Genomic DNA, 15,526 nt, shown 5'->3' on the forward strand with positions numbered 1-15,526 from the left:
GTGTCTTCCTGCTCTGGGGCTTTATTTAATTAAGAAAAAATAATGAAAAAGAAAACAACAATCAAACAAACAAACAAAAACAAAGGAGCTGGAACTAAACCACTTCCTAACCTGACATCAGGGAAAAGGGAACCATCATTAACCCACAACGGTCTTCTCTGTTTAACCCTTACCGTCTCCCATTAAAGTGTCTTCTTTTGCTGTCTTTACTTGTAGTCCTCTGGGTTTGGAGGAGATATGGGTATTCTTCTTCTGTTCCTTGGCCTGGGATTCAGATATGTCTTCTGGTTTTATTTCTGTATTGATGAAAACACAAGTGCCTTTTTCCCTCTTGTTTTGTCAGATTAAAAGACATTTTCATTTAATGATAAGGAGGACATAAATGTGAAGACATTTCTATCATTCATATCTCCTTCGATCATGATTATGATATTTAATAGAATGTGTATAGTATGTGTAAAGATTAAGAAATAGTATAAAAATACGCATACACTGATCACTAACTTTTTGGCATACGTTTGTATTGTCTGATACATTAGCAGCCACATATTGATTTGGAGTGCTTGAAATATAACTAGTTTTAGTTGAAATGTACAGTAAATAGAAAATACACACCTGATTTGGGGAAAAGCGAAATATCCACTTATATTCACTACACATTAAAATAATATGTTGGATATTTAGGATAGAGACCAATTAGAAAATTACTATACTTATTGTGTGTCTTACAGTATTGTTTATATTTCAATTGGACAAGAGCAGTTAGTACAAAAACATAAGCTACGAGAGCTTTTAATTTGAAGTAAATATTAGATTCAAAGAAAACTTCCAAGAAATGTATAAGGAGCATGAAACTGTGAACACATATAGCTAAGGACGGTTATGGCTACAACCCAATACAAAGTCATAAATCCACTTAAGACATTATGAGCTAATTTTTCGATACTTAAAAATGATGATTACATGACCCTCAAAACTGAGTATTGCAAATGTCAATGCTGTATTTTACTATCATAGAGTTGGGTAAACTCTAAGGGTCTACCCTACTAACAGTGCTGTCTTGTGCAGAAGTGCTTCAATCACAGGCCTCTAAGTAGTATCCTAACCAATGTCCAAACAGATTAACAATGGGTGAAAATTCTGACATATCATTTTAAAAAATCAGAGAAATGAATCCACAGATATCAACAGCTTTAGAGAACAGAAAGGGACCATGATAGACAACCTGCATGTTGATAACTGTAGGAAGAATCTACTTCTAGAATTGAGGGTACATCCAGAAGAGATGAGATTTACAAGGTTTAGTGTGTAGCCTGTGACTTGCTAGTGGAATTAGGTATTAAATTAAGAATGAGAATTATATAACTTAATCCACAGGATCATATGACATAAAAGATTTTGATAATCTACTCAGGAATCAGAAAGTACAATAAACAAATATATACATGCAACATATATACAGACATACATAAACAGACCTACATGTACAAACACAGATACCGAAACACATAGAAGACACATGCACATTCCAATATACACACACACAAACATACGCATACATCACAAAAACACAGGTGCAAACCTACACACACACACACATAACCATATACACTCATGTATACACAAACACACATATACACATGTACACACAGGCTGTAAATACATACAAATAGAATGTGGACAGAACTTCATACTTAAACATGTAAACAATATAGAAACTTAAGTTCAACACATTATAGACAATACAGTTCAGAACCCCTTCAAGACTATATGCTTTTTTTTTTTTAAGAAAAATAAGGTTTTACTAGTAACTTATTCAGCCCTGGTCACCATGATGGGGAGAGAGACAAGACCTCCAGGCTGAATGCTGTTCAGATGCAGTGTTCATCAATTTGGGCTATCTTCTTCTTAAATAGCCCTTGAAGTCCAAACATGGTGAACATCCCAGTGGTTAGGCAAGGCTCCGTCCAGTGTATACTGTTACTGTATTTGAATCTTATCTATTTGCTCATTGTGGCTAGTTTTAGGTAGTTATCACTTAAAGCTGGAGTTTCACTCTGGCTTCTCCTATCACGGGTTGTTCTTTAATACACTTAAAGTCTGTGGTGTGAAGTTTGAATAGAAAGAGATTTTTAAATGACATATCTGCAGCTTTTTCTCATTTCATCTCCAAAACCAAAAGAGAAGGGTATGTAGTTCCATTAGAGACTCCTCTTCAGCATGCATAACATTGCCTAAAGACATGACATTTTGCTTCTGGGGACAGGATCAAGGAGGTACGTGATAATTTGGAACTTTTCACTGCTAAGTAAATCTACACACACTTGCTTTTCTCCCTTTAGGGAGTTTGCATCTCTGTTTTACTTCCTTTGTGCCTTACAGTTAAGTACCCAAAACAGACTCTCAAGGATATTATCAAGTAAAATCTTGAACATCTGATCATCTTCTCTCCACCTCAGGTGTGTGAGAAGTAAGATTATAGATGGGACCCACCATATCAAAGAGTAGGCTGTGGAGACACACTGCATGTATTTCTAATGGTGGGTGACAGTATTCAAGTTACTTACCATTACTGTACCTTACCATGCAATACCTATACTGTAGAATAATAATCACTACCTCACCATTGTTAAGTTGTTTAAGGAATTAATAAACTTATTTACCTAATGTACTTAGAACCCAGTCAATACTGAATATTCAATCAATGTGATCACTTACTATTTTTATTAATATTAAAGATAAGGTAACTCCTGCCTCTGTTGTATTAATTGAAATGGTGGGTTACATAGAGTTGTACAAATCACAAACAGTCATAACATTTCTCTTTGAAGACATGAAAATCATGAATATATATATATATACATATATATATATGTATATATATATATATATATATATATTATACATCATTACTTCAGACATTTTCATCAACATCCTCCCCCAAGACACCTACTTCTGGTTTTGCTTTTCTTAAACCAGCAGCAAACGAGACAGCTCAGAGCCACCCATGATGCCACTGAGCACAGGGACAAGGCCAGGATGATAGTTGATCTCTCCTTGCTGGCCACAGGCAAAACAGCAAAGGTATTGGATCGAGCTGTTAAATTAGTACCTGTTTGGGAAGGAGAAACAAGTTTCAATAGTACATTAAGATATCAATATCTAGCCCAGAGCAGGCACATGAAAACTATTTCTTTGAAGTTACTAAGTAAATAAATCAATAATAAATTCAATTTTGATGTTCTGGAAAAAGTGTAGGATGACAATAAGATGTCAAAACCTTTTGTTTTAACTTTGTCTGTCATGATGAGAAATCCTTCTAAATCCTTCATTTGCTGCTCAGACTAACTTTATCACTGCAAAATTATAACTGCATCTTCTCTAATGACCTACTTATGAGAAAACATAATCTTCACTTCAGAATGTGTGAAACTACTCACCCAAAGACATAGTCATTAGGTAACAACTTCTACTCCAAAGCTCACAGAGTAGAGATAATACTTTAAAAGACTTAGTGTGTGTGTGTGTGTGTGTGTGTGTGTGTGTGTATGTGTGTGTGTTGTATGCATATGCATATGTAGTTGTGTGTGTGAGCATTTGTGTGGGGGTGCTAGCAGAAGTCAAGAATAGGGCACCAGATCCCCTGTACCAGGAATTATTGTAACTTGCCTGACACCCGTGCTGGGAGCACAACTAAATGAACAGCAAGTACTCTTAATGGCTGAACCATCTATGCAGCCCAGATCAGATAATTCTATATATAACCAAACAAATGAACAAATTTAAATTTGAAGTTTGTTGGACTTAAAGTGTTCATCACACCAGGGTCGCATTGTCTGCCAATTTGGTGTTAACCGATTTCCCAGAGTTAAGTGAATTACTATCAGAACACTGTGGAGTAGCTACAGACACTGCTGCTTGTGTTCAGGTGGGGAGGAGTGAGGGTTAGGCAAGATGAGAACTTCTTACTGAGAGAGAGCATCTCTGAGACTCATCTGAAACCATGTTTGATTTTTTTTTTGGTAAATTAAAATTTTTCTTCTTATCCCATTATTGTGTATGAAAAAAAAAGGTGCAAAAGAATTTGTTTAGGAACATTTAAACGAACTAGATACAAGTGTTTATGGTAGTTCTATGCCTAACTGTCCAACCTCAGAATACAACCAAATATCCTTTGAAAGAGAATAAGTAAATAAAATGGTTGATCTAGAGAATCAACAGCCTGCCTACTGAAGCACAAAGAAAAAATGATGAGAAGATGGGTAAGGAGTGGCTGGTCAGTAACTTCTAATGACTGAAACTAAAGTCAATGCAACATGCTGAAAGAAGGTGACACCTACAGGGTAGACTCTGTAGAGTCCACTTACATGATATTCTAGAAAGGACCAAACAATGGAGACAGAAAACACATTGATGTTTGCCAGTAGGTATGAGGATGAGTTTTTGCACTAGCACAATGGAACTTTCTGAAGTAATAATAATTGTCTGCATCTTGATTGATTTATATTTATAAGAATCTATACATTTTTCTTTAAGTTATAAAACCCAGAAATGGTCTATCTAGCTACAAGAAGATTTGAAAGATGACATGTACAAAAAACATGACCATAGTCTCTGAAGAATATGCTAATTATGGACACAATTATATGAAAGGATATCTATCAGAATTTATCACATAATATCTTCATATTTATACTTTGCCATATTCAATTACTTTAAATATGAAAAATAAAAATCAGAATGATGATTTGTTTGTGATCATGACTCATAGCTGGTCTTTTATCAAATAGCTAATTCAAAACAAATCTCTCATAAGAAGTAGAGTTGGTTTTTATTTTTTCTCTACTCAAAGACACATCATGTATTTTTGTGCTATGGTTTCCTTAGGTGAACCTGACAATTTGTTTAGAAGCCACAATTAGATATCTTCTTGACTCTGAGCTGAACTCACCTCAGGGCTTCCAGAGCTGCTGTAATAGCATCTGATACTGTGGCTCTAATTTGCAAGCATGTCGCTTAGGCCTGAGCTGAGTTCAGCTAGATTATACTCAAACACCTACTTACTACTAGCGTTGGCATAAGGTCAGTTATCCCAGAGAGAGAGGAATGGATTTTACCAGGTACTCAAAGAGTCACAAAAAAATGTTTAATTTTTTTTTATCCATTGCTTCCATTTTTATTAATAACAAGGATGCTAACTCTCCCATTGTTACTTAAGATATTAAGAGCTAGTAAATTATTCAATATATGCATATGACAAATATTTATAAAAATCAGAATGCAATGCATTCTAAAATATAACATAAATAAATATGATCAGGGAAAGACTTCTGAAGAAGAAATAGTCTGGAGAAGAGTTTAAAGGCCTAGCACAGTCATAAACAAGAACAGGAGAAGGCAACATTGGGTGTGAAATATTAGAAAACAGGGAACTTTTGATAGGCATTAAACATTAGCCAAAATACTCTAGATAACGTTCTGACGACTGTCATGGATTATAATAAAAGAGGAGATTCTAAGCTGAGAAGTGATGTGAGTCACAGGAATACAGACTACTTTATAAAGTTAATAAAACACACACACTACTACCACCCCCGCCACCACCATCACCACCACCACAACAACAATGGCTGAGAAGTTAAAGTCAAAGAGGTCCAAGTAGAAACTGACAGGTAACAGAAGTTCATGGGGAAAAAAAACTGGCTTTCAAAAATTTTTAAAAATGAATCCATTTTTAACAATATTATCTCAAAAGTAATCTCCAGGTATTCACTCTTCTATAAGGAAATATTTGTTTGTGCTAGACATTTCTATAACTTGGGGATATATTGCTCAAATATAGTCACCTAAGCAGAACTCCTGTCCCTAAGAAACTTGCGTTCTAGTAGGGGACCTAGCATACAAGCTATAAATGGTCAATGTTGTGAAAAAAACAAGCGAACAAACAAACAAACTAACTAAACCCCTAAAAAAAAAGGTAGAAGACCAAATTACTAGCAGTGGATTAACAGGAAAAGGTGTAGTAGACTGAGTTGTCCAAATAGTACTTTGCTAAGTACTTTTTAGAGTTGCAGAGGGGAGATCATCCAAACTGTAGGAATAAAGGGAAAGCGGCCTGAAAGGGTTGCTCAGAATTGTCTTGGGCTGCAAGGACCAGTGGGCTTCACCGAAGGTAACAGGGTAGCAAAATTAGAAGTAGATATAGATTTAACTTTGGTGTCTAGACTTTGCGCTAGGACAGGGAAGTAGACTCAGATACCTTGGTCATCCTGAGAAGCCCTTAGAAACAGTGATCATGAGAGTGTCCACATAATTGGGTTTAATGCCTTGCTTTTTCTTTGACTATTTGTGTTTATTGTCTTGCTTGTTCCTTGACTATTTGCATCTATTGTATTGCTAAACCCTCAACCTAGAACTGACCTTAAAACATGCATGTACTTAAAATGGTATAAAAGCATAAAGGAAGAGGGGGGCAGAATAAGGGGTTCTAGGGAGGGGAAATGGGGAAAGGGGATGATATCTGTATTGTAAACAAATAAAATATCCAATAAAAAATTTTTTTAAAAAAAACAGTAGATATAGAAGGTATTGAGCCAGGAATACTGGAGGGAAGGATATGCTAGCCAAAGGAGGCTTAGAAGTGCTGATTTCTGGGTTGAGGGTGGGATGGAGAAAGGGGATAACATCTGAAATGTAAATAAATATCCAAAAAAAAAAAAAAAGAAGTGCCTAGTCACTGAGCTAGTGAGGCATGTTAAAAAATAAGTTAATGTGTGTATGTCTTATATTTATGGATCTAAAAATAGCTCCTAGGCTGGGGATGGGGGTTGGGGGGTTGGAGAGGGTGCTTGCATGCAACCTGCCAGTAGCCAAAGCAGTGTAGCAAAAACCACTGCAACATGAAATAGCAATGTGGATTCCATATGAAGGCTGCTTTGTAGCATTGTAGCTCTGGACACTGGTACACTAAGTATTTGAACCGTGTCTCTCTTAGGATCAGTGCCATTATTAACATGATGTCATTAGTGTTTAAAGAAACAGAGTATTTGGTGATTTGCCACATTTAAGCTTCTATCTATTCTAATTTAATCCTTTAAAAAAATCTCCTTATGCAGAGCCTTGTCTCACAGACCTAGCTTTGACAGCTATTTTGTAAGAAAATTTAGAATAGTTTAGGGAAAACATTCAAAGACATTTCAAATCTGCAAGTTTTCAGAAGGAAGAAAACCAAATAGTAATCTTCTAATGAAATGCCAAGACCATATGTGGTTCTGGAAACTTTTTGTGAGCAATTCTTCTTACATTTGTTTTTATAGTCTATTCCTTAGGATACCTTTGATGAAGCAAAGTGGAGAGTCTTAGTTAACCACTGAGCAAACTAAAGGGCAGAAGTGTCAAAAATGTCAGACAATCTGTTTGGGACAAACTACTCAGGTCCCTGTGAGTCTGTGTAGGAGGAATTTAGCCAAGCAGACTGAACCACAAAGTTGATATTTCAACTGCTGATATTTCATCCCCAAGCCAGCCTAGTATCTGCTGGGCGAGGCTAGAGACTGCTGATGTTGGATCAGGTGATGGAGCAAGCCAATGAGAAAGAGACACAGCCACATCTGGCTACTTGAGAGACAGTGAGATACTGGAAGGGATTTGTAAAGGTTTGCCCAGTTCCTGCAGTAAAGGAGTCTGCTTTTGCCACTTACCTGACTCCTAGAGTCTGCCATTGACTCTGCTCCTTCTTACCTTCCCCCTACCCCAAACACACACACCAAAAAGTCTTGGCCAGGGTAGCAAGCAACAAGTTTGACCCTTTAAAAACATATATTCCAAAAGTTAAGCTTAAGGCAAAAATTTCTGCAGCTGGAGAATGAGCATGTTTCTCCATGAGTCAGTGTAGATCTTTAGACAAATTCATAAGTATGAAAAGAATATCTGACTCACAAAACTACTACTTGACAATTTTATATTTCAGAAGATAGAATATCTGTTAAGGAAATGAGCTTCAGGCAGGAATCTGACATTACACTAGAACAAAGAAGTAATTTCAGGCAGGAATCTAAATCTTAGGCTAGAACAAAGAAGTAGGCTTCAGACATGAAAATGACTTTGGGCTAGGACAGGGAAGTAGGCTCAGATATTTTGGTCATCTTGATAAGCCCTTAAAAAAAGTGATCATGAGAGTGATCACAGAACTTTGTTTATTGCCTTGCTTGTTTGACTATTTGTATTTATTGTCTTACTTGTTCCTTGACTATTTGCATCTATTGTATTGTTAGTTCCTCAACCTAGAAAAGACTTTAATACTTGCATGTAATTAAAATGGTATAAAAGCAAAAAAAAAAGAAAAGAAAAATCTTTCTAAACTTGTACTTAAGGCATATTCATTGATGTTCTTCCTCATACTATGCTGAACAATTTTCAAGAAAGATTTATCAAATTCTTTATAGTAGATTTCATTTTACAAAGTCCAAAGTTTGTTTCTTAAGCTCCTGGGACTCAAGCATCAGTCTCCACAGTTTCTATGTTTACAAAACACAGGCTAATATTGACAATTTTAGCATCCTGATTTGTTAATCTGGAGAAGACTAATAATTTACAACTGATTTTTGTCAAGGAAAGATATAAGTGATATCTGTGGACATCTAACAAATACTGTGGCTTTCTTTTTTTATATTCTTTGACAAGTACCTTTTAAATACCTCTACATGACATTTTACCACAAAGATTTCCTAGAATACCACTGCTGTTGTCCTGGCTCTCTCAGAAACAATTTAAACTACTTTTAGACAAATGTTTATTATATATTTTCATCTGAGGCACATTAGATGGAACAGAAAACAGATATCCTCAAATGGCTTACGAAGGAAAACTGAATTGGTTCACAATTTACCCATGACTTCTACCAATGTTTCTAGGTACTGGAATGCTAAAAGGTTTTCCATGTAGAAAGCACAAAGGAAAAGGAATACCAAGATCTGTGTCCAAATTTTTCAACAGCTCAACTGTCTCATGGATTTTTAATAAGTGTAAGTCATATAGGTAAAAGAAAGAGAGAAAGGAAGGGAAGGAACAAAAGAGAGTGGAGGAGGTGGTATAAAACAAATGGTAACACCTACGGGAAAATGTGGATTTAGAGTCTTGTTCATTAAATAGACTCTGAACCTGATTATCTACAGGAGCTCTTTAATTTTATACTTTATAGTATACCCAATTCAACTTCTTCCATAAACTATCATCATGGCTTCTTAGTCATGAAAGGAGTTATTCAAGACACAAAGGAAAAGGGTTACTTTTTGGAAAAAATACAGTACAGATATAAAAGAATATTGTACTGAAAATACCTGGAGGGGAGGTAACTGTAAAAACCAAGTGCCAGTTTGACCCAGAGATTAAGACAGCCAATTTGGAGAAGGTCACATAGCCATCCCATGTTTCTGCCTGGGTACATCCTGTAAACAAGGAGAAAAACCAACAGTAGGTGTTAGTTACCTCAACTAGAACAATGTCTTTTAAGTCTTCTCTGGAGACAAGGAATCGAATATCTCAAAGGAATTAATAAAGATCACTGAATCGATCCACATCTTCGTAGACAAACCCTGGAACTAAATAACTCAAAACAAAATATAAAACCGCATTTACTGAAAGCATAATTTGCCTAACCTTGTTCTGTATAGATACCTTTGTGTTCAAACGATATAACAGTGCTATAAACTATGTTATAATCAATATTCTAGAGTTAAATTATAAAATTTATGCTAAGACTGTAGCCACAAATATACCTTAATATATGTTTATATTCCTAACTACAACTATGCGTTTGACTACTTTTTCGATACATGTCTGAGGCGGGGGGCTGGGTTTAATACATGAGTAGTGGAGTGCTCTTTTAGCCTACCAAACATCCTGCGTTCAAAGAGTAGCACGTTCAAAGGAATGTATATCAAGAAACAAATCCTGTAATCAGTCTAGGAGGTCCATCTCTTTATTTAGGGAATCTGTATAAGGCAATAGTACAGTTAAGCTAGTCCATTGGCATGGCAACAGTCTAATATCAAATCATAACTGAAAAAGCACAGGGATTTAATAAAATGGATTGCTTGGGCCTTGGTTTCTTTGAATTAAAAGGAAATGTTTCAAAGAAAATACACAAAGCTTACATTTTCTAATGAACAATCCATTCATAACGTTAAAGGGGCAACTTAACTCAAGTTCCAATCCCTAAACCATAAAATGCCTTTGACTCCACTACACTTAAATTACTTTGTGAATTAATGGATGTTACACTTCAGTCTGAACATGTCACCATGGTGGACAAAGAGTTAAAGGAGTGATATTCTTAAAGTTTACGAATTTGTTTGTGATGTCAAAGGCAGAAAAGAATCATAAAGATCTAGCACATTTAGTGTTACCATTTTTCAATTCAATTGCTCAGTCCTTTCTGTGAAAACAACGCCTTTCCTCATCAATTTTGCAGAGCTAACTAAAAGTTTCTTTACACAAGCCATATTTCCTTCCATCTCTACAGAGTCCCAAAATAAATAAAATGCCCAGAAAAAAAATGGAAATAAATAAGCCAAGACTCAACTAAATGATAGGCGCCCAAGATAAATGTACTTTATATTCTTTAAAACCTATATGCATCAAAATTATGGTCAATAAACTCTTGCAAACAATGAACTGCAGAGTACAGATGTTCAACATGAAATCGTTTGCTGCAGTTTTTCCTTTGACAAACGTCCTTATTGTTGCCATCTTTGGAAGAATGCAAAGCAGCATTTAATCGAAATGTGTCCGTCGAGCACTGTGAGTTTGCCTCATAGAACAGCCGCCAAACTGCCTAATGGAGAGTGCTTTAGCTCTAAATGGGTTTGCTTTTGCGTTAAATACCAGCTTGCCTTACAGATCTCCACAAAGATTCCCATATATATCTATGATATTTTCAAATTTGAAGCATATGTGCCCAAAAGCTGAAGCACTTGCTGCCAAGTACAGTACATTACTCCAGGGCCCATCATATCTTTGGAATGGCTATTATAAAATATACAAATGTGGTTGACAGGCTCCCCGATCATGCTGCTATAGACAAGATACTGGTTGAGAGAACATGAGGTGGAGTGGGGAGGCAGGATTAAACCAGCATTGAAATCAGGTTATACAGCCACCAAGGAATCATACCTGGCTATTCAGAGTATAGCTATAATAAGCTAGCTATTTGGTATACATACTAGCAAGCTGCTATATCCACAATGCTGGGAAATTATTTTTAAACACATATAGAGAATATTTTCTGCAATTATGACCTATAATTGAGTTTCATAGGACCCAGGAAGAGCCCCTGAAATTGCTTTTGTCTATGAATCCACTTTGTGGTGATATCTTCTTTCATTGAATAGGGCCTAAGAATAGAAAACAAAGACCAATAAATGCAGAATAAAAGCCTTAGACTATACAGAGAGAATATTTTTGCAGATGCTATCTCCCCTGCCTCTGATAATTACCTGAAGTATGAATCCATTCCAAATGATTTAGTATCCATTCTTTATGAAGTTAAGGAGAAATATTTCAATGATATGAAATAAGGCTATGTTATTTGTGCATGTCAGTGTATGTGTGTAAGAGAGATGTATTATAAAAACATAAAATATATAATTTGTATCCTGCTTAATCACATACACACACAAATGTATTTTCATCTACCTTTCTATTACTGAAGCTATCAATAGTGATAATAAAAATCCAAGTAGGCTAGTTGAATTAGGCATGGCTTAATATTTAGTTGACCAAATTACAAAGTCTTCCCTTCTTCATTCACCTTTTATGACCATGATATTATTTTAGGCTAGTTAGTGGGGTTATCCTTAGGATAAGTGAAGGAACATCAAAAATAAGGATGCTTTGGAAGAACTTCTAAAAGTGTGCAATGTGTGAAGTCTAAAGGGTGCACAGTCCTAGAGAAGGTATTGAGTATAGAGTATAGGTAAAGAGTAGAGGCAAGACAGAAAGTACGAATGGGGTATGGCTGATAAGTTGTGCAGTATGAGAAAGATACAAAGCATTCATAAAAGACTGAAGAATGAACATAGATTGAAATATAAGGAACAGCTAGAAATGGGGAAGTACTGGAGAAGACAGAGGTAGGTAAGCTTCTGCTAGTCATGTGCTATGTGAGTTATCTTTTGTAGATAACTTGGAACCTGAAAACAAACAAACAACTGGATATAATTATTTCTCATTAGAATTCTATCAGGAGATTCTCACAAAATTCATGCAGTTTCTTGGACCCATCAAAATACAACAGTGTAGGTACTTATGGGAACACAGAGACTTTAAGTATTTTGACAAACAAAAAGAAAATTCCATCCTGTTGGGATTCAAGACAGCAGTTAGGAACATTGGCTGTTTTTCCATAGGCTCTAGATTCAATACTGAGCAACCTCATGTCGTCTCCTAACTTGTCTGTAACTCCTGTTCCAGGGGATCCCACACTCTCTTCTGGCCTACAAGCACAAGCTACACAAGTGTTACACAAACATACATGCATTCAAAACATCCATATAAATTTTAAAAAATTAAGTTTAAAAACTGTATTTTCAGGATAGCCTGAAAAGGTAAGGCTTATGAATATGATGATGTTTACAGGCAAAACTCATCGAAGGGCAACTTAAAAGGAGATAATGAAAAAATGCATGACTCTAATAAGAAAATAAGCATTAAACACTGAGGCTTTGATGCTATGGAAGGTGTAATCACACAACATTGATTGCATCCTCAAGAGTTTTTAGTTCTGCTCTCTAGGATTGATTACGTGTACTCAGAAAAGAAGAGGTATAAATGAAATGAGATAGGGATGCTAGAATACCTTGGACTCTGAGATTAAATCATAAAAAACAAACAAACAAAAACCATGAAATCTGTGTAAATTAGACTTCATCACTAAATTCTAACAACATTATATTTGCTTTATTTAAGGACGAATGGCAAAAACTGAAAAAAGAAACAAAAACAACAAAACCTTCAATATCCACGGGAATGATGGGTGTTTTCTATGGGTATTGAGCACAACTACAAGAAACTTCTTCTATACATTTAAGCATCTTACATACTTATGAGAAGCATGTGATGCACTGTAGACATATAAGTAGGATAGGGCAAGAAATATTCTCATCAGAGAAATGGGCAAATATAGATAGGTTGACATTTGTCTTGGTGGAGAAGCCATTTCTATGTAGGAAAAAGGTTCAGATAATACAAAGTCAACAGAAATACCCTAGACTAGCCCATAAAGTATACAAAAAACTTGGGGTGTTAGTTTGTTAAAAAAAACTATCTTCATATTTTCTTAAGAATAGGGTATATGCAACCAACCACAGCTCCCAGGGTCTAAACCACCAGCCTGGGAGCACTTAGGTGGGGATCCAGGGCTTCAGCTGAATATGTAAAAGTGGAGGGCCCTGTTGGGCATAGGTGGAAGAAGAGAACCTTGACCTCATGAAGGCTGGATGCCCCAGGGGGTGGAAATTTTGAGGGTGGGGAGGTGGGGGGGGTAGATAGAGGTTACATCCACAGAGAAGAAGGAGGAGGGGCGAGGGGATTGGGGGTTCCGAGGGGGTGGTGGGGGATGGGGTAAGGGGACAACATAGGAAATGTAAATAAATCATCCAATAAAAAAAAAAAGAAAAAAAAAGAATAGGGTATATGACCAGCTATGACAATGTACAGCATACAGCCTTCTTTCACTATTGAAAATTAGCCATCAAAGAAGAAGTGTTCTGGTTGATTTAAGATTGGTTTCGCTATGTCATCTAACCAATCTATGTAATGTTTTCAGTCATATGGTCTTATCATTCAGTTATTATCAGTATCTAAGAGCAGTAGCAATAGCCTGTGTTGTTTTGGAGACCTCTGCTTCTCAGAAATAGACACCCATGGTCTTAGACCCTTGCTACAATAATCACCAGGCAAGATGTAGTAACCGGTGCAATAGTGAGTTAACTGTAAAGAAGACAACCAACCACTTTCTGATTGGCTTTGAGGCCTATTGCACATGAAATAATTTATGGCTGGCAAAAACCTGGTCAAAAGTACATGGCTGTCAAGGTCATATGCACCATGAGAGAAAATTTTTATTATTTTGTTAAATGTTCTTGCTATCAACAGCCTCCTAAATATTTATAATTATACTCATAGTTTGGACTGTTCTCATCTTCGGTCAGAGAAGCCTCCCTTATGTAGTCAATAGGATTGAATGTATATAGGGCAGTGGGCTGTGAAAGGCAGCCTGATTCTTGGTGGAGCAAAGCCTAGAAACTCTGGTAGCCCTGAAGGGATTGAAGGGAAGGCGTTTTGCCCCCCTCCTCCCCCCTCCAGCTCCTAGGCACCTGGATCCTGTCACATAGCTACAGTACCCCCATAGCTCCCCTTAGAGATGTTGGTGACCATCAGTCATGTAGGAACAACACTTCAAGTCCTCCCACATGTACATAAAATATCCTCAAGCTCTCAGACCAAGCCACCAGAAGTACCTGCTGTCAGACCCTGATCCACCCCGAAACCATATATAAGAATCCTATCTAGAAGGAATAAGGTGTGTGAGAATTGCTCTGTTATCTGGGAGCTTGTGTCGTAAGAGCTGTAACATTGCCGCTTTTGGAAGAGATCTGGTCTCCAGAAGCTCCTTGCTGCACTCCTCACTGGCTAGCCAGGCCCGACTCAGCGCAGAACAACCAGTACAACATCTTGGAGCATGGAGAGAGAGGTGGAGGAAGCTGCAGCAGAGGAGGCGATCCCCACCCTCCTTGCTCACATTCTTGCCCCTTCTCCTGAACCCTTGCACCTGACCAGGCCAGAGATCTTTGTGGAAAGCCTCCAGTACACAGGCCCACAAATGCGGACTCATTCTGGGCACAATACAAAATGACTGTAAGTGCTTATCCCTAATGGAGACAACTATATTAAACTCCCACTAAAACTAAGATATCATCATGGAAAGGGAGGGCAAAAGAAGGTAATTCCTGGAAGATGGAGAGGAATATTGTGAATTTTTTTTCTAGATATGAACTTGTAATTACATTCATGAATTTACAGAGGCTTGAATCAGATCAAGTGAGTTGAATACCAGTATGGTAGTTTAAATAGGCATGGCTTCCACAGATTCATGTGTTTGAACCCTTTGCCATAGGGAGTTGCACTATTAGGAGGAATAGCCTTATTGGAGGGGGTGTGGTCTGGTTACCAGAACTTTGACACTGTGGAGGTGGGGCTTTGAGGTCTTAAATGCTCAAGCTATGCCCAGAGTGAAAAGAATTCAGTATCCTTCTGGTTCCTTCAGATTAAGATGTAGAAGGCTTGCTCCTCTAACACTATGATGACATGATGACATGCTTCCCAACATGATAATGAACCGAACCTCTGAAACTGTAAGCTAGTTACAATGAACTCTTTTCTAAGAGTTGTCATGGTAATGGTACATGTTGTCTCTTCACGGCAACAGAAACTCTATTATTTTTCAGCCATAACTAAGATAACATTT

The 15,526-nt window shown here is 36.8% G+C and overlaps 1 protein-coding gene across 1 annotated transcript in view; it reads right to left on the reverse strand.

Moving 5' to 3' along the window:
- The window catches only part of Pkhd1 (PKHD1 ciliary IPT domain containing fibrocystin/polyductin), a 433,222-nt gene that overhangs the window by 10,444 nt on the left and 407,252 nt on the right, over window positions 1-15,526 (reverse strand). Inside the window, exons 64-66 of the mRNA XM_028766634.1 lie at window positions 9,339-9,446; window positions 2,954-3,112; window positions 174-296 (exon numbers count right to left, since the gene is read on the reverse strand). Coding sequence (XP_028622467.1) covers window positions 174-296; window positions 2,954-3,112; window positions 9,339-9,446 — 390 coding nt within the window. The remainder of the gene's footprint in view (window positions 1-173; window positions 297-2,953; window positions 3,113-9,338; window positions 9,447-15,526) is intronic.

The sequence above is a fragment of the Grammomys surdaster genome, unplaced genomic scaffold (genome assembly GCF_004785775.1).
Source record: "Grammomys surdaster isolate TR1022 unplaced genomic scaffold, NIH_TR_1.0 169, whole genome shotgun sequence".
Taxonomy (NCBI): domain Eukaryota; kingdom Metazoa; phylum Chordata; class Mammalia; order Rodentia; family Muridae; genus Grammomys; species Grammomys surdaster.